The sequence below is a fragment of the Xiphophorus couchianus genome, chromosome 12 (assembly GCF_001444195.1).
Source record: "Xiphophorus couchianus chromosome 12, X_couchianus-1.0, whole genome shotgun sequence".
NCBI classification, from domain to species: Eukaryota; Metazoa; Chordata; class Actinopteri; order Cyprinodontiformes; family Poeciliidae; genus Xiphophorus; species Xiphophorus couchianus.
In genome coordinates, this window is record NC_040239.1 from 16,042,308 (window position 1) to 16,065,513 (window position 23,206).

A 23,206-nucleotide genomic window follows, 5' to 3' on the forward strand; every position below is an offset into this window, starting at 1 on the left:
TTCCTGAAATACTAACCAAGGTAATTATCTTCTCCTGAAGAGCACTGGTTTCATGCCCTTTGCTGGACTGCTCTTTCTGGAGCTTTTCTTCCAAAACTGCCATTTTCTCTTTTTCCTCTGCCATCTGATTCTGTAACTCCTCAAGTCTCCTGTGTAATGTCAACAAAGGAGATAACAGGTTACAAAACTGAACAACTATTCTAACACAGCAAGTATAACAGATCTGAAATTTTGAATAATGAGTAGATTAAGACCAAACTAATTTTAACATTTGAGAAATATTTAGTTTCACCACCTTTCCTTCTGCTTGAGATCTTCGTTCATTTTTGTGAGCTGGACTGAATTGTCACCAGACGCCTTCATCATGTCTGAAATATCATTTTCCAACTTGCTCTTGTCCTTTGACAACTGCTCAAGCTTCTCGTCTGCAGACTTCAGTTTTCTCTCCATTACTAAAGAAAAACAAGACCAGCTGATTGAGGGTCCAAATGTTGTTATAATGGGAAGAAAAAAAAAACATACTATAACATAATACTGGCTTGATACAGCTTTACTACAAATTATTCAGTACAGAACAAATACAGTTTCAATCTGCTAACCAGCAAGCTGACTTCCTAGGGTCTCTGATTCATTAGCTAAGGACGTGCAGTGTTCGTTCTTCTTAACCAGATTCTCAATTGTTTCTGTCCAAAACAAAACACGTTTTTAATCCAAGCAAACTTAAAAGGAAAAAGCTGTAAACTCTTCATAGTAAAACACTAGGGGTATTACGTCCCACAATGACTATATCCGTTACCTCTCATTGTTTCAACTGCTTTATTCAGCTCCTCTGTGCTTCGTCGCAGCCTTAGATTCTGTGGGGAGAAAAAAAAATGTCATTTGTTATATCGTTATACATGACAAAAGTGAAACAAGGCGGCATTGTAGTCGCAGAAGGACAGAATAAATGGATGATTAAGTCAATCATGTCCCAAAGAGAAACACAAACACTGTTCTATGAACCTCACCAGGCTTTTAATCTCGCTGTCCATGACGTCCCTCTGCTGCTGTAGTGTAGTCAGACTCTCCTGTAAGGTGACGACTTCCTGCTCTTTACCCTCCAACTGTGAGCTCAGTTCCACAACCTGCAGTAAACAAAAGTTTATCTTAATAAAATACTGAGGAAAAAAGAAGAAGAAGAAAAAAAAAGACAATACAGAACCATGAAATCACCGAGAGGTGTTTTCTAACCTACCTTTGCACTATTCCCATCTCCTTGGTTCTGGAGCTCCTCTAATTGACTCTTCAGAGCCACACACTCCTGGTTACTTTGTGCTAACTGCCTGCGTAGAGTTGCCATATCTCCCTGTTGCTCTTTGGTTTCTGTATCCTTGTCCTGAAACTGTTGTGCCAGCCTGGTTTCTTTTTCTTCGAGCTCCTTTATCCTGGTTTCAGCAGCATGAAGCTTTCCAAGGACATCCTCCATCTCCACCAGGTGCTGCTCCTCTGCTTTCTCGACACTGGACCGCAGTGACTCCTCCAGTCGCTCCTTTTCCTCAGACAGAGACGACAGCTGTGCCTGCATCTCCTGGGTCAAAGCTGAGGCTTTGGCTGCAGCCTCTTCTAAAGCTATTTCATGCTCCACCTTGAGCCTTTCCAGGTCACTTTTGGTTTCTGCAAACTCTTCTATCTGAGCATCTGCACCATTGCTCAAAGATGCCTTCAGCTCTTCCATGGCAGACTCCATCTTTGAACGCCACAGTTCAACGGTGTCAACATTGTCCTTCTCTGCTTGGCTTAAACGCATCTGTAGCTGTTCTTTGTCACTGGACAGCATTACAGATGTCGCCTGAAGCTGGGCGACCGCCTCACTGTGGATTTTTTCCTGCGCTTCCAGCTTTTCTCTGTATGTCTCGACCTCTTCTTGGTGTTTAGCTTCTTCAGCTGAAAGCTGATCCCTAAGAGAGTTGTTCTCTTCCAGGATAGGGGACAGGGTGCCGCTCGGGTCCTCGGAGTTCTGCTGCATTTCAAGACGCAGCTTCAGGCCAGTCACTTCTCTGTTGCGCAGTAAAAGGTCTCGCTCAAGTTCCATGATACGGGATCTTTCCGACACTGTAGCAACCTTAAAAAGCAGAAATCTTTCACTTGCAACAGAATTCTATTCAAAAATCTTAAAACATAATAATGCATAAACAGAGTCTAAAATTACTGTGCGACTCATAGAAAATGGCATTTCAGGCCAAACAAAAACTGTTTTACAATAGAGAAACTAATCAAACTGATGTTTAAGGACAAAATATACAAACTTCTGGTCACACAAAAAGGAATTATACTGACCTCTTGTGGTCAAAAGAAAATTTAAATAATGACATGAAATTTGTAGATTCCCAAAAACTATTTTAATATTCTTACTCATTTTGATTCATTACACTCAAATGTTCATAATACTTTCTATTTCTGTCAATTTTCATGATTATGGCTTACAGCAAAAGAAAACTTGAAACTAAGACTATCAGAAAATTTTAATATTACATAAACCCAAATAAAAAATTACATAAATGTCTACTATGTGCGTTCTATATTTGCTGTGTGCTCTTTTGAAACAAATTACTGTATCAATGCCACACGGCATGGAAGTAAACAGCCTGTGACTCTGCTGAGGTAAAGAACTCAAAACGTTTCACCGGCCTCTTTCATACTTTTCCACCTTGGTTATAACATGTCACATATTTATATTAGGAAAATAAATTCATACAATAAATCACATTATAGTCAGAATTTGGTGCATATAATGACTTCAATACAATCAAGGAATTCCAGGACTCAGAGTTAGGGGAGCAGGGTAGGTTTTATACTAGCAAAACGCAGGGACACCAAATAAGCAGGACAAATGGATGCCAGGAGGGACTGGAGAAATACAACATGGGACATCTGGGAAAATGATTTGAGGCGACAGGGAAAGGTTGTCTGTCTGGTTAAGCAGCAATATCAGAAAAGCATTGGTTCATGCTGAGCAACTTGTTGAAAGCATTTATAGAGAATTGGGTTAAAATTTAGAGGACGTTTTAGAGATAAAAATGTTAAAAACCTGACTTCATGCAGTATAAATTAAGTCTTGGATAAACATTATTGGCCACTTTACCACATACAGATGTTGAACTGCCTCCTAACAAAAATAAGCCCATCAAAACAGTGGTGCAGGTAAAAAAAAGTGAGGTGAAGCATTCAGACTTTAGGGATGGAACCATTCTGCCTGGTATAAAAGCATTGAGTAGTGTGAGGAATATTTTTGGTACCAACTGGACGGTCTACCTAAATATTACTGCTGACCTGCCAATCCTTTTTTTTTTTTTTTTTTTTACCAAAGTGTGTAAATCAATTCATCCAGCAGGATAATCCAACCCGTCACAAAGTTTAAATCATTTGAGACTGGTATGCTGAACATGACAATGAGTTCACTGTGCTTCATTGGCCTCAATATTCCAGATTTCAGGCCATCAGAGCACCTTTGGGATTTGGAGAAATAGAAGATTTGCATCATGGACGTGCAGCTGGCAAACCTGCACATCCAGGTATAATGATGCAATCATGTCAATACATTTCAAAATATCTGAGGAATGGTTCTGAATCTCTGTTATGAAGAATGAAGGCAGATAGGATGGCAAGCAGTGGTCTAGCCCGCAATTAACTAGGAGGTGTACATAATAAAGTGGCCATTGAGGTTATATTTACAATACAAGCTGATTTTTAGTACAAGATAAATTTTAAACTCTGCAAAAATCACATCACATGTACAAACCTATGCTAAGCGTAACTGACACCTCTGAAAACCTCAACATTTGTTCGCTCTGTATTCACGCCTCAGGCCCTCTCTCCCAATGCAGCACCCCCGTCCCCAAGCAGAATTCATTACCCTAGTGTCTTCTAACTCTCTTTGGAGTTTCTCAGCTTTGGTCTTTTCAAAGAGCAGGTTCTGTTCAAGCTCCTTAATGTGGGCATGCTCCAGTCTGGTCTGCGTCTGTTAGTAAACAAGGAGGAGAGGAAGAGAACACACCAGTGCCACCATCACATGCCAGCCCAACACAGACAGAGAGGGAGGGGAAACAGGAGAGAGAGTTGAGTGAGTTGTGTTTGTGTGTGTGACGAACTGAAAGGTTTGGGAATTGGATCTAGATGGGCGTGGTACGTCGCAAATTGGTGGAAATGAGAAGACACCACATGCAGGAATTTCATGCTGAGGAAAAATGGCTGCAAATGGGCATTTCTTGTGAATGGGTAATGGCAAATACAACACAAGCACATTTATGGGTGTGCAGGACAAGCATACCCATAAACGCATAGGGATGAGTTTGTAGCAGGCAGTTGTAGATATAAACATGCAAAACTGACACCTGGTGAATAAAGCAAACTGTTATGATTAATAAACAAAAATGACCATGTATATCAAACCAATGCTTTTTCATAAGTAGTAATACCCCCTGTAATAAACTGTAACTTACAGCAACTTGCAAAGGTATTCATGTCACGTTACAACCATAAACTGCCATTTGTTGTACAGAGATTTTATCTGAGACCAACAAAGAAATGGTAAATTTTGAGAAGTGGAAAAAAAAAGAAAGAAAAGAGATTTTATTTTTACAGAAACAAATCTGTGAAGACACGCTACTCACTAAAATACAACCCAGTGGAAAGCACTGATTTCAGAATCTGACTAATAAATAAAGCCCCCAGTGTGTGCAATTTAGTCCAGCTGTGACGGCCTCCGATGTTTGTTAGTGAACAAACGGCATCATGAAGGCCCAAGAACACAGAGGAGGGCAACAACAGTTTCTGCTCCAGTACACCTGATTAAAATGATTGCATTACTTCCTCAGCTACAACAAAGGATTGAGAACCACTGGTTTAGGTCAAATCATGTTTACGTAGACCAGTCAAAGTCCAGACCAGCCAATTTAGACTCCTTGACCAGTAATCCAATCTGACTGGACTGGAGCCATGGTCTTAAAAAAATAAATAAATAGTAAGCAAGTTTTCAGTCTGATGTAATAGAAAATCATCCAAAAAATCTGCAATTGCAGAAAACATTGGTTCCACAGAGAGTTGACTCAGGGGAGTGAACATAAATACTTCTTGTATTTTAGAGCTTTATTTGGAAAAAGAAAAATGGAGAAGCATGTGTCATTTTTCTTCCTCTTCACACTAATGCACATATATTTGATACATATGATCTTCCATCAAATATAACTTCCAATAAAACATTAAAACTCTGGTTGTACTCTGACACAGTAGTACGAATTCTTTTGCAAGGCACTGTAAGGTCAATGTATTCTAATACAGACATTTCCTCTATCATGAAGGTAAAACTCTAGCTTGATAAATATCCACATTTAGCCCTGATTTAATAACATAAAAAAATATATTTCTCTTGGTTGCCAAGGCCAAGGTTTCAACTGTAAGTATAATAAACCAGCAGTTAACCAGCAGTGGCCTTTAAAAGCATTTAAAGGCCACCATGTGCAAGACTTGTGACTTAAATATTCTTCTGTAAAACAGAAATCGCTTTGAATTATGACACAGAATTAATTTGTTTTGACTTCTCAGTATTGCACGAGATTAATAAATGATTTTATGCAAACCAAAATATATTTGTGCTTCTGGGTAAACATGATAAACCTCATCTTAACTTTAGGTTTCATATTAAAAATCAAAATAGATATTATATTAAATAAATGTTCAGTGATCCATCGCATGTATTTTCTGGACCTCGTCTGAAATGATTAAACCTCTATAAAGCTAAAGTTTAGAATCTAATCAAATGTAAAGAACCAAGCAAGACGTGATTATGGAAAAAAAAAAAAAAAAAAGGTTTACATCACTGAAATATATTGCTATTTTTAAAGTCATTTTCCATTGGAGTACCTATAAACATGAAAACAGAGTGCGAGTCAAACTGAGTAGACATTACGTTTGGCTGCATAGCCTAGAGGGATTCATGTCGGTGAAGTGAAATGACAGGGGAGCATCCAGTGATTTCATGCTGAGTACTGGACCAACATGAAAGACGAGGATGGGAGGCAAGAACAAGTCATAAGGTCACATTACTGGACAGAAAGGCACCGAAAATCACAGCTGAGCATCAACTTTAACAGTCTAAAATTAAAGGAATTATATTTTCGCCTGGTTATATTGTTTTCATTTTATGCATTTAAAGCTGCATTTAAAGTAGCTTTAAAATGCTGCTTAAAATTGTTAGAACGCAAGTAAAGAAGTGATAAAAGGGGACTTCCAACCCTATTGGTTTCATTTTTATCATTAATTCAAACTCAGATGTCTTCATGATAGCTATGATTTCCTGCGTAGCGCTGTGGAACAGATACATCCTTTCATCAGATACAGAAAACACAGATATCCCTCAGCTGTTCTACTTTCTCAATCAGGACTTCTGTTGAAACTTGATGCAATAAAAATGCTAAAAAAGTAATAAGTAAAATAAATTCTGTTTTTTTATACTGATAGACAAAGCAAATTTTAAAACCAATTGTTAATCCCTCTTCCTGTGAGTAGTAACATGTTTGTAATTGACTCATGCCTGACAATAACAGGTTTAGGTCGATTGATAGAGATTGAGTTTGGTTATGTAACCATTTCCTGCTTTTGGGTTTCTCTTCTTGGATCTTTTTTTTTTTTTTACTTTCATTTGACTGCATATCTGCTAACATATGATAAAGCTAGAAACTGCCTATTCAAATTAAGTAGACAAGTAGATGGTTCTATATGGATAAGAGTAAAAGCAAATGAACTGAACTACCTAGGCTGCAACCCTGACAAAGGATGCTAGTTAATTGCAAGTGGAATTATCTTGCAGGAGAGACATTGGGAAAAAAAATTAATTCTCTTTTGAAAATCAAGTATTTAAAGTAGATTTTATTTAAGTGAAGATATTGAGTTGAACTATACTTGATGTTAGAGCACATGCTACTAGTAAAAATATATAGATTTTTTAAAAATTGAAACTAGTTGACCATAAAAAAAATTTATATTCCTGCCATATTTTTATTGAACATCTTGCACTTTTCCTCAGAGATATTATGTGTTGTAGGTTTACCTCCAGGTCTCCTTTGGTAATACAAGCCTCCTCTACTCGAAACTGAAGATCCTCCACTTTCCTGTTAAACAATTAAATATCATAATAAACTCAGAAACAGTGTCTGATGTGAAGGTGTGCTCGTCTCAAACACAATTCTCACCTGCGCTCTTCCTCCAGCTGATTTAGTAGTTCTACTTTCTCCTTATCTGCAGCTTCCACCAGGGAACGGAGCTGATCCATCTTTGACTCCATCTTCAAAACCAAGAAAACAAGAGCCTTAATACTGACTGAAAAAATGCAAAGAATCCAATGTCCAAACTTGTAATTTGTGAGCCAACCTGCTCCTGGTCTTCTCTGAGCAAGCTGATCTCTTGTTCCATCTCGCCAACATGGCTATTGGCCTTGGCCACCTCAGCTCTTTCCATGTCCCTCTCACCCATTAGCTGCTCAATATGCTGCTGCTTCTCTTTCAGGGCCTCCTGCAGTGCTGTGGTGCCCGAAATCTTTCGATTATACCTAGATGATGTTTCAGTTAGCTGGTCAAAAAGAAAAACCAGCGTGACCATACAGCGAGGCACCAAATAAAACAAGTTTACGAGAGTGAGATTTCAATGTTAAGTGTTGTGTCGTCTCACCAGGCCTGTTCGGCTTGGCTTGGTGCTGACGGAGGACGCCACTGAGCTCATGGTGCTGACTGAAGAGGAACTGGGGCTTTTCTTCAGCCCGGCTGGTGTGGTCACTACTTTTCGAGCTGTTGTTTTTGCTTTGGCTGGAGTTGTGGAGGGGAAGCCAATACGTGAGACTTTATGAACTGGAGCAAATAAGCCATATTTAGGTTGGCACTGAAAATATCTAGAGACAAAAATAAACAAAGTGAGAATAATTCAACTGTAGAATAAAGGTGTGTGGTTTATTAAAACAACATTTCTTTTAGTCTTTCGTGAATCAAGTGGCTTTCATACCTAGTGCCAGCCACTGCCCCATCATTCTTTCCAAGAGGTTCATCTAGTTCCACGCCACACCACTCGCCTTTGGCAAAATCAGTTTCTCCAAGGAAGCGCACCACTCCTGCCTTTGTGCCACCAACCTGAGAGGAAAACACCAAACATTAGCAAACATAATCCTCTCAACAGATAAGCCTAAAAAGCAATCCGCTTTGCTTGCTAATAAACCTCGAGTGAGATTATTCCATAAAAGCAACAGAAACAAACGTGTTTAAGCTTGCAACTGGATGTTCAAACTGGAAATGAATGGTTATCAAAATAAAAAAAATTACAGCAGCAAAGTTCTCAAGAAGCTATATTTGGTAAAGGTGAGTAAATTTACTCTGCAGCCCCATTACATGAGCAACACTTCCTGTGAGGATAGAATGCCAAACAGCCTTCAGGCAGAAACAAGAGACAAAAAAGGGAATTTGTAAGGAGGAAGGAAAGTGCTCATCAGCACTTAATTAGGCTAAAAGCACTGTAAACAGATGGTGATGGGAATTAACTTTGTAAAATGCTTCTAAAACAGCTGAAAAGTGTTAGGCATGTGAAGGTGCAAGAAGTTTCATGAGTCATGTGGCTTCAAGGTTACCATCCATTCAAATATGAATGCCACCAAGAGGCATGGATCACAATTAGGTCTCAATCCTGAAATTAATTAAAAAAAAAAAAGCAGCAACTTTACCAGCACACGATCGCCCATCTTCAGCTCCCTTTCCCCCTTCTTGACGGAGCCACTCTCAGAGAGGTTGGAGACGGAGCCGCTGTTTGTTTTTGCCAGGTTAGAAGGCTCTGCTGTAGCTGGTGCAGCGGAAGAGGCTTTCTTGGCGGTGGTAGCACTTGAGGGCAAGGTTGATTTAGCAGCAGGGGTTTGGGAGGCCACACTTCCGACTGAAGGGGCGGGAGATGGTGCGCGGCTTTGTGGCGCAGTTTGGGTCCCATTAGCATCACCTTCTGTGCGGGACAACTTGGAAGGGCGTGTAAATATCCCTCGAAGGGCTTCACATTGGAAGTAGCGCACCCCTGCCACAGACCCATCATTCTTCCCGATCGGTTCATCCAGGACAATTCCTGCCCACTTTCCTGGAGCAAACTGCGTATCTCCCAAAAACTGTATGTAGCCAGGCTTGTTTCCATTCACCCATACTCTCTCCCCAATCTGGAACTCGTCTTCAGCATTCTTGCCATCTCCAACAGCTGCTTTGTCAGCCACACCAGGTTTAGCTGCGTTTGCAAAAAGAGAACAGAGTTTCTTCATTAAGTCAATGACTTAGTCAGACAGATCAAAAGAAAAACATGGCCAATTGAGTTCTTTATGCAGTCAATCAGTCTGATGGAGTCAGAGTCTGCCAATATTCTGATCTGGGATAGATGGATCAAATAGAAACAAATCCAAGAACTTCAATCAATATAAGGCAGTAAACACCCCCTCTTCCCTGAGAATTATGTGCTTTGTTGCATTTTTTCCTATTTTTGTTTCACAAGTATAGAATGAAATTTAGGCATATATACTTTTGACATAAATTGAGAAAATCTTGCAATTCCTTCATTTTCAGTGGGATTAAAATTTGCTACATTCATCAAAGAGTCTGCATTTTTTCCCTCGTTACGCATTATAACCAAGGGAAAAAATGTCTCCAATGCAAACATAAGAAAATCAGAAATCAACATAGGCCAGGAACAGCTTGATGTGACCATCTCCAGTTATTGGGTTGTAAATAAGCACAAGAAGAATTTACACAGTTTAATTTATTTAGCAAGCTCACAAAACTCAGCAATACAGTGCACATTTCAAGAAGAACCTTCACTAAAAGCCAAAAAAAGATAATTTTGCTAATTCATACTACACCTGTGGGTGGGTTGGTCTTTGGGGCTCCAGTTCCAGGTGGTCTAGCTATCTTGGTAGGAGCTTTGATCCCAGTGGGCTTGGCTGTGCTCATATTTCCTGCAGTGATCCGACCCACAAAGCTTGTGTCTTTCAGTGGGTGAAGGCTGATTCAAAAGCATCAAAACAAATTTCTCCAGGTCTGTGATGGTGAAGCAGTTCTCTCCTCAAATAATGAAGGGGTAAAAAAATTAACAAAAAGGGGGGAAAAAAACAGGAAAAAGGGGAAAAGGGAGGAAAGCTTCTGTTTACAAAAAAAGAACCCTGTTGAGACAGAAAGACAAAACAAAACAAAAATCTATTAAAAACATTTTTGGGATTTTTTTTTTGTGCGTGTAGAGCCACAGACCAATAATGGTCTTACAATTTACTTTGATTTTAGCACAAGCATTGTGTCGCTATTATGACAACAGGCTTCTCAGAACACAGAGTCATGGATCTAAAAATATCCCGTCAGAAAGGCCAGCCGATTTGCCGCCTTTGGTAAAGATATCATGAACCTTTTAATGCTTCATCGTGTGACCTCGATGAGAAGCAACACAGATCTAGAAATCTTCTCTCACTCAATCATTCTGCTGTCTAAAATCATGCATGGCTCGCTGGCAGCTTTTCTAAAACGGGATTACAGCTGAAACACGACCACTACCAGCAGCAGATTATCCTGCTATAACAGACACCAACCAGAATAAGGCTCTGTCACAGCCTCTGCTTGTTGTTTATCACAATGCTTGCATTAATGATAGAATAAAACATGTATTAGTCTCCCTGACGTGAGTTTCAAGGCTATCTAATGAGAACTCTGGACCTATTCATGTGAATGTTTGCTTTACACAGAGAACAATATGGCAGAAGAGGGAGACAGAAAAAAAGGAACTTGAACAAGGATGTTCCTGATGAGTGAAAGCTACACAAACAAGAAAACATGAAGCAAAGCGACTTTCCTTTTGCAGTTTTCATGTCACCATAGAAAGAGCATAGAATTTCTGATATAACAAAACAAGTTTGAATTTTTTGACAAATTGGCATTAAACATGCATGGTATGTCGGCAGGCTTTACAATCCCCTCCCAGGAAAATACCACAATAGTTCACACCACAGAAATTTTGCTCAGCAAGATAAGGAAAACAGAAACATACCTTTCAGTCATGAAAACGCTAGAGAGCTACACCGTCTTTAACTGCCAAAACAATAAAGGAGTGGCAATGGGTGGAGACCTCAGGAAAGAATCAAAAGTTGCTGGACGGATTACATGTCATGGTTGGAAGAAGTAGCAGAGGTTTGTGATGTCTGGACTCTTCTGCTCAGACTGATGCCTCATGCAACACAGTTCCACAAAAACCGAAAAAAAAGTTGGATAGAATAAAGAGAAGCTCTTAAATCTCCCTGAAGACAACTGTGAAAAAAGGACAGCCATCTACAAGCATGACTTGGTCTGAATGCAGTGTTCCAGTTTTCTCTTTATGTGTCATAAATGATTCCCGTCAGACCTCTCCCTTCAAAAGGAGGCCAGGGAAATAATGAATCTCTATTTCTTTTTTTATCCAACTGACATATAAAAAACAGCAACAAAACAAAATGCTTGCATCGGTTCAACTAATGTCCAACACAAACCTTTAAAGTTTTGCAAGATGACTTTTTAGCTGTGATCAGTGAGCTGATGCGGCCAACTACAGATGATCCACTTAGGTGGAAAATTTTCCCTGTAATGTTAATCTTTTGCCTCTGACTCCCAGTGTAATCTACAGATTGAATTGAAGCCAAATTCCAGTGCTTTGTAAAATTTTCAAGAGACAAAAGGTCAAGCGTCACATTTTAGAGGTAACATAAATATGTTGAAAGAAACTCTCTCTGCTTCCAACAATTGTTTCCCAAGGATTATTATATGACTAAAGTCTTGGATTTAACGGAAGCAGCAACCCAAAAAAACATCAGCTGAGGTCGGCAGTTTGCATTAAACCAATAATCTCTCTCCAAGCGTTCCTCCTGCATGTTTATCCATGTCATTTAGCTTTAGATGCGACTTCTTTTCTAAGCGTTGAAGCCAAATGAAAGCGAGAGCATTTGACTGAAGCTGCAGTCTGTAGTACTTCAAAAACCACATGTGCAGCATTATCTTTAACCTTTAGAGTCAGAACACACGCAAGAAACTAAGCTACATTACAACCATATTACTGTGGCACAGTTAAATACTCACAATAAAAACACAGGCTGATTATGTGTGGAAATGTGAGACCTGCATGTACTGTTAGCTAAAAAAAAAAAGAAATATCCACTCTGTTGACACGGTTGTTGGAAGAAATAGTGAAGAAACAATGCTGGTCAGAACTAAAGCAGGAATTATAATGCTGGCAGAACCTTTGTGTTTCCAATTATAACCTTTGTCACAAGCCGTTACTCATCAGTGGTGAATTACAGGCAGACCGAGCTCACCAGAAAATCCTTTTACACCTCTACTGTGCTGATTCTTTTAAGTCTCCAAGATGCCGTTCTCAGTTAACATTTTTCCTGATTTCCTCCTAACTAAATGAATTTCCACATAGATCTTCACTTTATGAATTCAACTCTTTGGAGGCCCCGTTTTCCCCTCTGTTCCATTTTTTCTTTTTAGACATTTCTTGATTTTGAGTAGTACTGTTGTGTCCTACAAGCCCAAGCAAAACTAAAATAGAAAATGTTATAATAATTCTCATATATGACCTTCAAAATGAAAAGCACCAAGTAATAACTTCAATAAAAGCCCTTTATTTTTTTCTGACCAATGTAAACAGAAACACAGACTGTAGTTTGCAAAACAGAACTGAAATTCCTACATGGCAGGAATACTGAACTGAACCTCTTCATTACGACAACAACCTTCATGTTTAAAGTGAGGCTCAAAATATAGTGCAGGCTCAAGTAGTAGTTCTGAAAACCTCCCCCAAAATCGTGAACAAAAATACAAGATGAAAAAATGTCCATACATTTGTCTTCACAACATATAAGAGTTGTTTACTGCCATCTAATTTGAAAGTGGAAATTGTTACACAAGCCAGTGAGCTTTCATTCCACAGCGTCCTTCAGTGGGTTAATATTAGCCCGTGACTTAATGAACAAGCAACCAAGTGTAGCAGGTTAACATGTCAGGCAGGGCACCTCCACAACCCAGGGTTGTTGATGTATATGTCTACTACCTCAGGTGGAAGGAGAGACATTTTTTGTAAAATGTCTCGCCACCCAAAATAAGAATGCCTTGTAATCTGAAGTGTCTCCCACTCCTTTTTGTTGTCACAAGGCAAAGCCAAACTCTACCTCTTCCTCAGTGAGGAAACATCTGCTGGGATGATTACGTAGGCCCCTGCTGGCACTGACAGAGGAGGTGTAGAAAAGAATACAACAGAAAGAGAAGCAGCAGAAAGGGTGAGATTCTGTCTTAAGTTTGATCAGTTCGGAAATTAATCCTCACAGTCTACATACTTATATAAGACATAATGTCCAACCAGAATATTGTATTTTCTTGAATGATTTTCTCGGACAGTTATATTTTTGTGAATTGTTCTTCAAATGAAAACAATCTGATGAATAGTGAAAATCAAATCTACACAATAATGGCTTGTAAGCACCCTAATGTTCTTTTTGTAAATGGGAAGGAAACTAGTAAACATTCTTGGCAAAACACACTGCAGCCTTAATAATCAGTCCAACAGAAACTAAGCTGCTTTTCTCTGAATCAGAAAGGCAAAATCTTAAAAGCCGAAGTCAGACCTTTAAACTACAACACAGATCCAAAGTCCATCATAGCACATCTGCTTTAGTGACACATTACAGTCGTTCAGTGTCATTTTAAACACAGTAAAATGCGCTTCGTTTTAGGTCAAACACATGGCTTATTAGCACAACTTGTTCACCTCACTGCCTGAAGCTAACGGATCAGAATCAGACGATGAGGTGGCACATCTGGTAGCAGATGATGCACTGCCATAAATGTCAGCTAACTCATCTTACAGCCTTGTTAAACAGCTTGTTTCCAGGGAGGCACTAACGTTTAAAAACGGTCAGAAGATCCCCTCACCTTAACTAACAACGTCGCAAGCCGAGCGAGTGGAACAAATTCCTCAAGTCTGAAAGACTCCGCAATGTCAGCGAAGCCCAGACAGGAGCACTGTAGCTGTCAGAAGTTGGGCGTCGGCATTACGACCAGCGAGATTGGATCACCTGTGTGGATAGTTCCGCAGTCTGTTGCCTTAACTGTCACCTCCTCGGCTTATTCGAATCCCCATTCTGATATCCCGCTGACAAACAGACGTGATTAGTTGCTAAGTAACGAAAGGCCCGAGCAGTACAAGCCGGTGCGGTCGGAAGAGCTCTTAGCTACTTAGCTCAACTAACACCTCAAGTAACGTCAACAGCACCTGAACAACTTTCTCCTGGTGTGACTAATCCTGCTAATCAGACACAAACGGACGGAGAGACACGCGAAAATACACAATCTCGGTGGGAGTTACTACTGACCTGATACGTTCCCAAACAGGCTCCGTCTTCAGGAGGAAAAAAATATGATCTGGCTAGCTAGCTACGTAGAAAACTACGACTGCTCTGATCCCGCACGAGCAGCCGCCTATTCAACGGCCAACAGCAACGTCAGGGTGGGTGCTGACCAAAGATGTTCTATTCAAACAAGACCAAACACTCACGTCGCAAATATTTGCCACGTGAATAAATCCTTCAATAAATAATTTTAGTTAAATTAAAAACACTTGGATACATGTCAATAATTTCTTACAAATAAAATTGTATGTAAAAGTTGTTGTTTTTTTAAAAATAACTTTATACATATGACAATTGCATAAATAGTTGATGTTTTTAATTAAATTAGAACCCGATGTTACAGTTTATCATAAATTCGCTTTATTTCTCAGCCTTCCCAGTTAAAGTCAGGGGGCGGGACTAATACTGCTTTAGACATACAGTAAACAAGGTAATTGGTTTGTAGTTAAGTGTGCGGATTAAGCAATCAGATATGAAGTTTAAATACTTCATGTATGCCAGTGTTTGTCAAACCTGGTCCTCAAGGCACACTGACTTGCATGTAGACGTTTCCCTGCTTCAACACACCCCATTCAGATGATTGCAATTCAGCAAAAGCCAGTTAATCAGCCATCAATTGAAATCATGTGTGCTGAAGCAGGGAAATGCAAGGCAGTGTGCCTTGAGAACCATGGTTGAAAAACACTGATGTATGCAATTTATTTTAAGAGATTTAACAATTAAATTCCGCATTTAATAATATTTACCAAATTTATATTTATTCAGTTGTCCAGATTTAATAGCCATATTTTCTAGTTTTGAATTTAAATTTTATTAAACCACAATGGCATGCATGTGGAAATAACCAGCACCAGATTTTATACTTGACAGCCAAAGTTAGAATAATCACCCTTCCTGTTGGTCATAAATACAAAGGGGTTCTTGAGATGACCTCTAGAAAAAAGGAATAATTAAAAAAATACTATAATTTATTGCTTCAAAACATAAAGACATACAATTAAAAATGTTTTTATATGTTAGTCTGTGCCACCATTCTGAGATGTTGGACCTCAGCCACCCTATGGAGGAGAGTGGTTTCAGCTGCTTGCATCTCACTGCTTTCAGGAAGAATCCATGTTCTCCTGGCCACAACTGTTGGTTATGTAGACCCTTTAGTTCTTCACTCTCCATCCTACTTGTAAGACAAGAACACATTTAAACGTATCCACCTGTTGCAAAAACAGACCCCTGACCTGGAGGTAGCAGTAGACCTTTTTGTGGTTGTGAGCTGTTTCACAAATACTTTTACTTTGAAAAAGAAAATTATGGACAGGCTCAGAGGTCACTATAAGGACTATGTACTTGTATGCCTTCTGGTGTATGAATACCTTGAGAGCCCCAGTAATGAGTTGAAGAGTTTTCCTGGGGTGAGAGATGTCTCTTCAACCACCCTCTTCAGGCTGCAGGAGCAATCTCCTGCAGCCTGATCTCTGATAAGACATCAGGGGTGTCAAACTCCAGTCCTCAAGGGCCACTGTTCTACAGTTTTTAGAAGTGCCACTGGTACAAAACACTGGAATGAAATGGCTTAATTACCTCCTTCTTGTGTAGATAAGTTCTCCAGAGCCTTGCTAATGACCTAATTATTCTATTCAGGTGTGGTGCAGGAGAGGCATATCTAAAAGTTGCAGGGCAGTGGCCCTCCAGGACTGGAATTTGACTCCTGTGGGATAGATGGATAATCTGTTTCCCTGTGGCAAAAATCTGGAACGGTCAATAAGATTTCTATGACACATGCCAAGCATGACTGGTGGTCCAGTTTCTTTGCTTTGTAACCATTTATTCATCCCAGTAAAAATGTAGACAAAGTAGTAAAGTAAAGGCGGAAAGTGAGAACACAAGCATGTTTACTTAAGACCTTCAAAGCAAGCCAAATTTGACAAGACAAAAAGCCACTTAAACATGACCATATAAAAATTAAACACTTTACAGATTTACATTAAAAAAAAAAAAGCATACAAAAAGGTAATGTTACTGCAGCAGAAATTTAAACTGTGCCTTGTAGCCTTACAGATGACCTGGCCAAAAACAAAAAAAAAATGATCAAGTTTAGTGAGGAAGAGAAATTTTGGTTTTAAAATGTCCATGTTGTGTTCTGAATCAATGTGACAAACATTTCATTTTCTCTTTGACAAGCTTCGAGGGGAACCTTTTAGTAAGTCTCTGATTTTCAGATACGTTCCAGTGGCTTCAGCTACTTCCGTGTATTCAGGAGTGTCTTCAAATTGAACAATGCCAGCTGCAAATTTGCTCCTATGAGGAACAGCTATGATCTTCTCAGGACTAAACAAAACATCTCCAGCCCCGTCATTTGGGATCTCTGCATTTGGGCTGTCATCTTGGAGTCTGACAGACTCTACATCGGGGCTCTGAGGACTTTCGTCCTCTACTTTTATGGGCCGATAGATTGGAGTCGAACTCTCTTGTACAGCCGGTTTCTTTTGATTCTCACTGTCACAGCAAGATTCCGCAGGTCTCACCGTGTCTACAGTCTCATCAACATCTTCCATTTCCGTGTCAATGTGTGCTGGTGTGGAAGCAGTGGGCGAACTGGAAACAGGTGTACCTAAAGCCGGTGTCTCACTGTCACTATTCGTGGCTGTGTCAGCATTTTCCAGAGCCGCCCAGATCAACCTCTGCTGCTCTTCTAGTTCCTCCAGAGTCAGATCGTCTTCTGCTGCCTCGACAGTTTCATCTGCTAGCTGCACTTCCCGTCTCTGCAGAGCTGGAGAGCCGTTGGTGGGAGTTGGTGGAGGCGTCCCTTTAGGGAGAGGTGGGCGAGTAGGCGTGGAGGGAGGAGTGCCCAGAGGTAATGGAGGAGGTGAGCTGTAGCAAGGGGAGCCTGGAGGTAGGGGTGGTTGGAACTGGAAGTCACCAGATCGATATGAATATGGTGTCCCTGGATCTGGGGAAAGCACAATGGAATGACTATTATTCTGCATTTCAAGTTAAGTTTCAATAAGACATAAGTGAACATCAATTCTGGGAAATGTTGCAGTACCTGATTCAATGTCCATATCCGAGCTTCTGTCTGAGTTTTGATCTGGGCTAGACTTAGTCTTCTTCCTGAGATGAGGGGATGAGTCGAACTCTTGTCGCCTTTTGTTGCAGGAGCCACCAGGCTGTTGGCAAAGAAAACTGAGATTTTAGGGCTCTGCTCAAGCAGTGCAGCCAAAAATAAGTTCCTCACAAAGTCAATAATGTTTTCCAATTCAGAGTATAGCTGAACAGTACATAAAAATGTATCAGGTAAGGGTTTCATATCAGGCAATATTGATTATTATTGATTAGGTTTTTTTATTTGAATATCTGAAATACTGCTAAACCGGTCACATCACCTCTCTGGTTTTATCCACAATTTGTTTTTAAGTTGTTGCACTTCTTCTCTCCTTTCACGCCACATCGTTGTTTTTCCATTTTTAAGCAGTTATGAGGCACGATGGCGAGACCTGAAACTGCTGCTGTGCAAGCTACTCAACAGGTTGTTGCTAGGTAACCATAGAGCGAGTGAGTTGCTAGGTAACTGATGAGTGAGTAAATTAGTTAATGTCATCAACCTTGCTTAACTGGCTATGAGATGGTAAGCAGCTAAAGCCTTTTCGCTGCCTACATCTCCCAGGATGCTCTGCAGCTCTGGATCAGATTTCAGTGAAATTACTGAACATTCTAACTGACGTTAAAGATCACGTGTTTACCGTGATATATGTGATGATTTATCATCCAGCCCCATCAAAGAGTCTTCCTTTTAAAAGCTTTATGCTATTGGTGTCCTTATGTTGTAGAAAGTTGATGCAGACATTGCATGAAAACATACAGAAGAACTGGATGATTTGATATTGTTGAGTTTGGACATAAGGAATGAAAAGTCAAAACTGTAAGCATTACCTTAGGGAAGTTATTGGACAGGTAGGCTGCATAGTTTTGCTTCATGTGGCTGGTCTGCATTGGAATCGAACCATAATGCATAAACTCCTGTAAATCAGACAAGAATATAACTTTTTAAAAATGCAGAGCAATTACACCAGATCTATCCCAAACTTCCAAATTTAATAAAACTATGCAGTCAATGCAATAATGGATATCTAGAATAGAGTTTTTTTTTTTTTTTCAAATTCAAGACTATAGTACCTACAGATTTTTTAAAAATTAGCGCTCAGTATATAGCATTTGGTTTGAAATGTACTTACATCTTTAGTTTGATGTGCAGGCACGTTAAAGCCAGGGAAATCCACCAGTTTGGAAACATCGTAAGAAACGTTTTGTGAAGTGCTGCCGACATCATCATTTGATACTACAAAAACAGGAGAAAAAACTTTGTGACAAGGTCCAAATTTTGTGCAACCAAAATACATGTTAATTTTATTGAAGAAAAAAAAAAACCAGACGGAAAACATGATTACAAACAGAAAACATACTGTTGGATAAATTGTATTTTTAGTAATTATCAAATATTCGTTGTATCATGTAGCCTTGTAGTTACATTTAGATAATGTTTACTTATATGCTTTTATTCTTTTACTCTTAGTATAAGTAGTGTTTCTGTGTTTTAAATAACTTTGATTCCTTCCTAAAGGAATCCCTGGGAAATAGAGGTGTTAGTTGTTCCCAGCTGAGTTTTACAACCCTGGAGGAAACTCTGCTTTGTTCTTTGTGCTACAAAGCCGTTGCTTTGAAGCTATACAACGTGTCCCATTCGACGCCGTGCCTGGAGCAAGAAGGATTTAGATTGTAGATAACATGTGTTTAGTTAGTGATTGTCATTTAGCACTGCAACTAAAATGCTTTGACCCCACCCCTTTAGAGTTGCAGTGCTCTCTGTGACAGGGACTCTGAAATTAATAAAACAGAGGAGCGAGAGATGTGTTTTCAGAGCGGTAGGAGATTTGTAACTGAAAGCACATCTCTGTCCGTTCTCCTCGCGAGAAACAAAGAATCTAACTCTCTTGTCTTTCCTGTGTTTGTTTAAATTGTCTCTAATAGGTATTTAGACCTGACACATACCATTTCCATCATAGAGTGATAAGCCAGAGTCTTCCATCTCTGCCTCTTTGAGCCAACCTGGTGGATAACCCAACTGCCTCATCCGATAAATTAGAGGAGGGAGGGTGTTACCGGCTACTCCCAGTGCTGCTAAAAGCTCCTCGCTGTTTAGAAATTAAAATGAAACATAATTAATTCAGAAATATAAACAAATATGCGCTGTCTGATTTTACTGGACGTTGTGTGTGATCGTTGTTTCTTTTGGTTTGCACAAATTATCAATCCTACCTTAAGACTCCAGGTTTGAATTTTCCGAAGCGCTCCTCGACTTCATCAGCATGGTAACGCTGGTTGCTCTGAGTGACCTGGCTTGAGTTCTGATTAAATGCTTTTCTTCTTTCACTTATCGCAGCCATATCTTTAGGCTAGGGAGGGAACAAAGTATAAATGCAGAAAGTTAAGTAGTGGTTTTCCATGTTGAGAGTTTTACTTGGATTTCTGCCATATTAGTAGCTCCAGTCGAGTACCTGGGGACAATCCCTGAGCTGATGAGCGCTGGAGCCACAGTTGAAACACATAGACTTGGGTCTGTGAAAATAATCATGCCACAAATGTAAGCATTTTAGTAGACGAATTTGAAAACTTTAGAAATGATTTAAGTCTTTTACCTTTTGTTTTTAATTTCCATTTCTAGTCCATCTGTTCCAATAACTTGGTTATAAACCTGCTGGTAGCTGTGCAACAGTTCAGGAAGGTGTACTACTTTTTAAAACATTTTTTTTATCAAATATACTTTGATACAACAGTTTAAAGATATTTGGTGAATAGTCATCTATTGCTTTTTTTCTGTCTTAGGTTTTTCTTGAAACCCAAATGACATCCAAAGCATCTAGAAATAAGCTGAATAAAATCCCTGGGAAAATTGCTAAATAAACCATTTCAAAGATACGTTGGAACGTCCCATCCATCAGTCAACTGGGGGTTTTCATTCACCAGAGGCTGTCCAAGTTTGTCAACACTGAAGGTAGAAAAATATAAAACACTCCCAACAACCTAAGAGACAAAATAGTACAATAATATAAAATTCTCCTTTTCTTATGACAGCATGTTCTGCATTATGTGGAGATAAATTTAGGCACTTACTTTAAAGGCTTCTGTTGTAGTTCTCACACTACTGGAAGACAACTTATCAGGATCTTCATCCAACGCAAAAGCTGAATTCTTCAGAAAGTGAAACATGTTTCAGTGGAAGTTTATTTAAAGGGATATGTCTGGATTTTTAAAGTAAAGTTAAAAAGGTTAAAAGCAGCCAACATCTCCCCTGCAGTAGATTATCATTTCATCATCTTCATTTAGCATAAATCTGTATTAGTTGGACTATGAGACTGAAACTAATGGCTTGCAGTGACACCTGAGATGCACCAAAAGCCAAATTGACTTTTGGTGTATAAACAACTCCAAAGTCAAAAATGTCATGGCGGTTTATACAAGTGCTACTTTATGAGCCTTTAAGTCGTTGGCATGTTTGCATTGGGCTGTAATTTGAAAAGCCAATGATTATTTACACAGTAAATTATTTACATAATATGAAACATGCCAAAGTTGGAACTAGTAGAGCAAAGTAATTGGTTTGCAAATTAACTACATTTCCAATAAGCACACATTTAAAGACATGTCCCTACAAAACTCTGGCACTTGTTTCACAAAGATTAATATGTGGTTTCAACAACCTGGTTCAAGCACAGAGAATACCCTACATTGTAGTTGGGCTACAACCAAACAACAAGAAAACAACTTTGGAAGAAGCCCCAGACTTAACACACTGTATTTGCATTTTGTTGTGATAGGTAATTTATTAGTTTATGACATCTCTGTTTTCATCCGTGACTGGAGTCTGAAACAGAATATAGCCTCTTAAACATATACAAATGCACACAAAAAATGATTGCCAAGTAAATTTATAAGCAAATTAAAGGCGAATTAAATTACATTTTACATTCTATATCTATAAGGCTCAAAGATATTCCTGGTCTGACCATGACACAAAGGCAGCCAACTGTCTGTATTCCTCCTTACGATGATCCTAAAACTCAAGCCTGGTGATGTTTGCCCCTAAGATGAAGGTGCAGCTATTGTGGTTTTCCTTTGAAAGTGTAAAAAATAATAATCATCTGTGAGAAATACTTTACTTTTGCCTAAGAATGCATTTTGAAAAGTCACACCATTAACCCATGCAAAGCAAAATGGCTTGCAGGAAAAACTTGGATATTAAAATGGATATGCTGATTTACCACAGGTAAGATATCGACGGCTTATAACTCTCTAGCATAACCACACTTTAGAAATCCCTGGACTATCCCTTTAAAACACAATTTTGAAAATACAATAAATTTCTAGGTAAATACCTGCGGTTTCATGTGAAACACTGATATCTTCTTTTCATTGTCTGGTTTCTGGTGCTTCAAAATGACACTGCAGACGCAATCTTCGATTTCTTGGCGACATTGTCTTGAAGAGAAACATTATTTAGTATTCATTTTTCCCACCTTTGTTTTGAGCTGTTCAATCTGAACACAAACCTTTTTGTTTCATTAAAATGTCAAAATGCATCTATTGGCTAACATCTACAGAAGCCACCAATCATGCAAAGGAACATAGACTCTACATCTATTTTTTTCCAGTAAATATTATTTAAAAGTACAGACATAACCAAAAACACACAACTGTTGGTTTCTCCTTGACTGTTTCCCATCTTACTGAGCCCCTCTGAACGGTGCAACATTGAACTTACTTTGATATAATATTGTTGGCGAAGAGGATCTGAAGAAGTGGCCCGTCGATGTTTACATCTCCCACTGTGATGCCGCTGTAAAGGCAGGTAGAAATAATGTGCCTTTAGTTAGGTTTCGTTTTAACTAAAGTGGACACACTCAGGTTTACAATTAGAAGATTACCTCGGTCGTGTCAGGATATTGAGCTTCCGTCTTAACACTTTATGTGAGCTAAACGTTAAAGAAATAGAGAGAGGCACGCAGCGAAAAACAATTGCATATTTTACAGCTCGAGAGCCTGCAGTTGGGGCTAATGATAGCAAACATGCTACACTGACGCAAGGATATTCTCCTCAGAAAGCCTCTCGATGTTATCTTCACACTCCTCCAGCCTGCTCCGGAGCTCGCTCGCCTCTTCGTTTTCTCCATCGTCCTCTGTGAAGTGAATGTGTCTTGAGACCGGTGGAGCAGAGTCCCCCAGTTGCTGGAAAAGCTCACTGTCTCCGAAATCAACTTCGGCCATTTTTAGCCTTTCAGCGCTAAACGGAAGTTCAGTAATGAAACGAACCATTTTGTGCGTTCATTGGTTATTTCCCTGTCACGTGTTTAGGAACTAGCTTTGCTCATTTAATCCCACAGTCATGTATTTCAGGTTAACAGACGTTAAACAATGTGAAACTTGTTTTTTCATCCATTAATAATAGAAAGTCAAATTAAACGCTTAACAGACTACACAAAGTGCAAGTATCTAATTCTAATGGTTGCTAAGGCTATCAGAGCAAACTGCTATGGGTCTCTGGGTAGCAATGCATGCCACATTATTCAGAATTTTGTTTAAAAAAATTGGACAAAAAAAAAGTTGATTCATGTTTGTCTGCTGTACTAATTGCAGCCTGATAGTTTTGCAGCTGTTAAAGTAAAATATTATCTTCCAGTTGGTGGCGGCAGTGCGTCA

The 23,206-nt window shown here is 39.3% G+C and overlaps 2 protein-coding genes across 9 annotated transcripts in view; both read right to left on the minus strand.

Moving 5' to 3' along the window:
• clip1a (CAP-GLY domain containing linker protein 1a) overlaps positions 1-14,577 on the minus strand; it is a 28,224-nt gene extending 13,647 nt beyond the window's left edge. For 3 of the 8 annotated variants that reach the window (XM_028033020.1, XM_028033019.1, XM_028033016.1), the window contains exons 1-15: positions 14,426-14,577; positions 9,902-10,201; positions 8,738-9,276; positions 8,029-8,153; positions 7,702-7,918; positions 7,405-7,602; positions 7,227-7,318; positions 7,085-7,145; positions 3,893-3,997; positions 1,235-2,101; positions 1,008-1,124; positions 797-854; positions 600-683; positions 296-452; positions 17-149 (exon numbers count right to left, since the gene is read on the minus strand). In XM_028033020.1, coding sequence (XP_027888821.1) covers positions 17-149; positions 296-452; positions 600-683; positions 797-854; positions 1,008-1,124; positions 1,235-2,101; positions 3,893-3,997; positions 7,085-7,145; positions 7,227-7,318; positions 7,405-7,602; positions 7,702-7,918; positions 8,029-8,153; positions 8,738-9,276; positions 9,902-9,992 — 2,844 coding nt within the window. In that variant the 5' untranslated portion in view covers positions 9,993-10,201; positions 14,426-14,577. Of the gene's footprint in view, positions 1-16; positions 150-295; positions 453-599; positions 684-796; positions 855-1,007; positions 1,125-1,234; positions 2,102-3,892; positions 3,998-7,084; positions 7,146-7,226; positions 7,319-7,404; positions 7,603-7,701; positions 7,919-8,028; positions 8,154-8,737; positions 9,277-9,901; positions 10,202-11,073; positions 11,096-13,985; positions 14,116-14,425 lie in introns of those variants that run through there. The other 5 variants (XM_028033024.1, XM_028033017.1, XM_028033018.1 and 2 more) reach the window with 5 other exon arrangements.
• A 1,677-nt stretch (positions 14,578-16,254) lies between these two features.
• On the minus strand, positions 16,255-22,837 carry zcchc8 (zinc finger, CCHC domain containing 8). Its single transcript, XM_028033511.1, has 14 exons — positions 22,600-22,837; positions 22,435-22,477; positions 22,272-22,346; positions 21,886-21,988; positions 20,624-20,701; positions 20,430-20,533; positions 20,149-20,214; positions 20,008-20,068; positions 19,769-19,905; positions 19,502-19,644; positions 18,688-18,791; positions 18,386-18,472; positions 17,502-17,622; positions 16,255-17,405 (listed from the first exon to the last, which is right to left on the minus strand). Exons 1-14 carry the CDS (start codon positions 22,820-22,822, stop codon positions 16,618-16,620), a joined length of 2,133 nt encoding a protein of 710 aa, XP_027889312.1. The 5' UTR covers positions 22,823-22,837; the 3' UTR covers positions 16,255-16,617.
• Between the last annotated feature and the right edge of the window lie 369 nt (positions 22,838-23,206).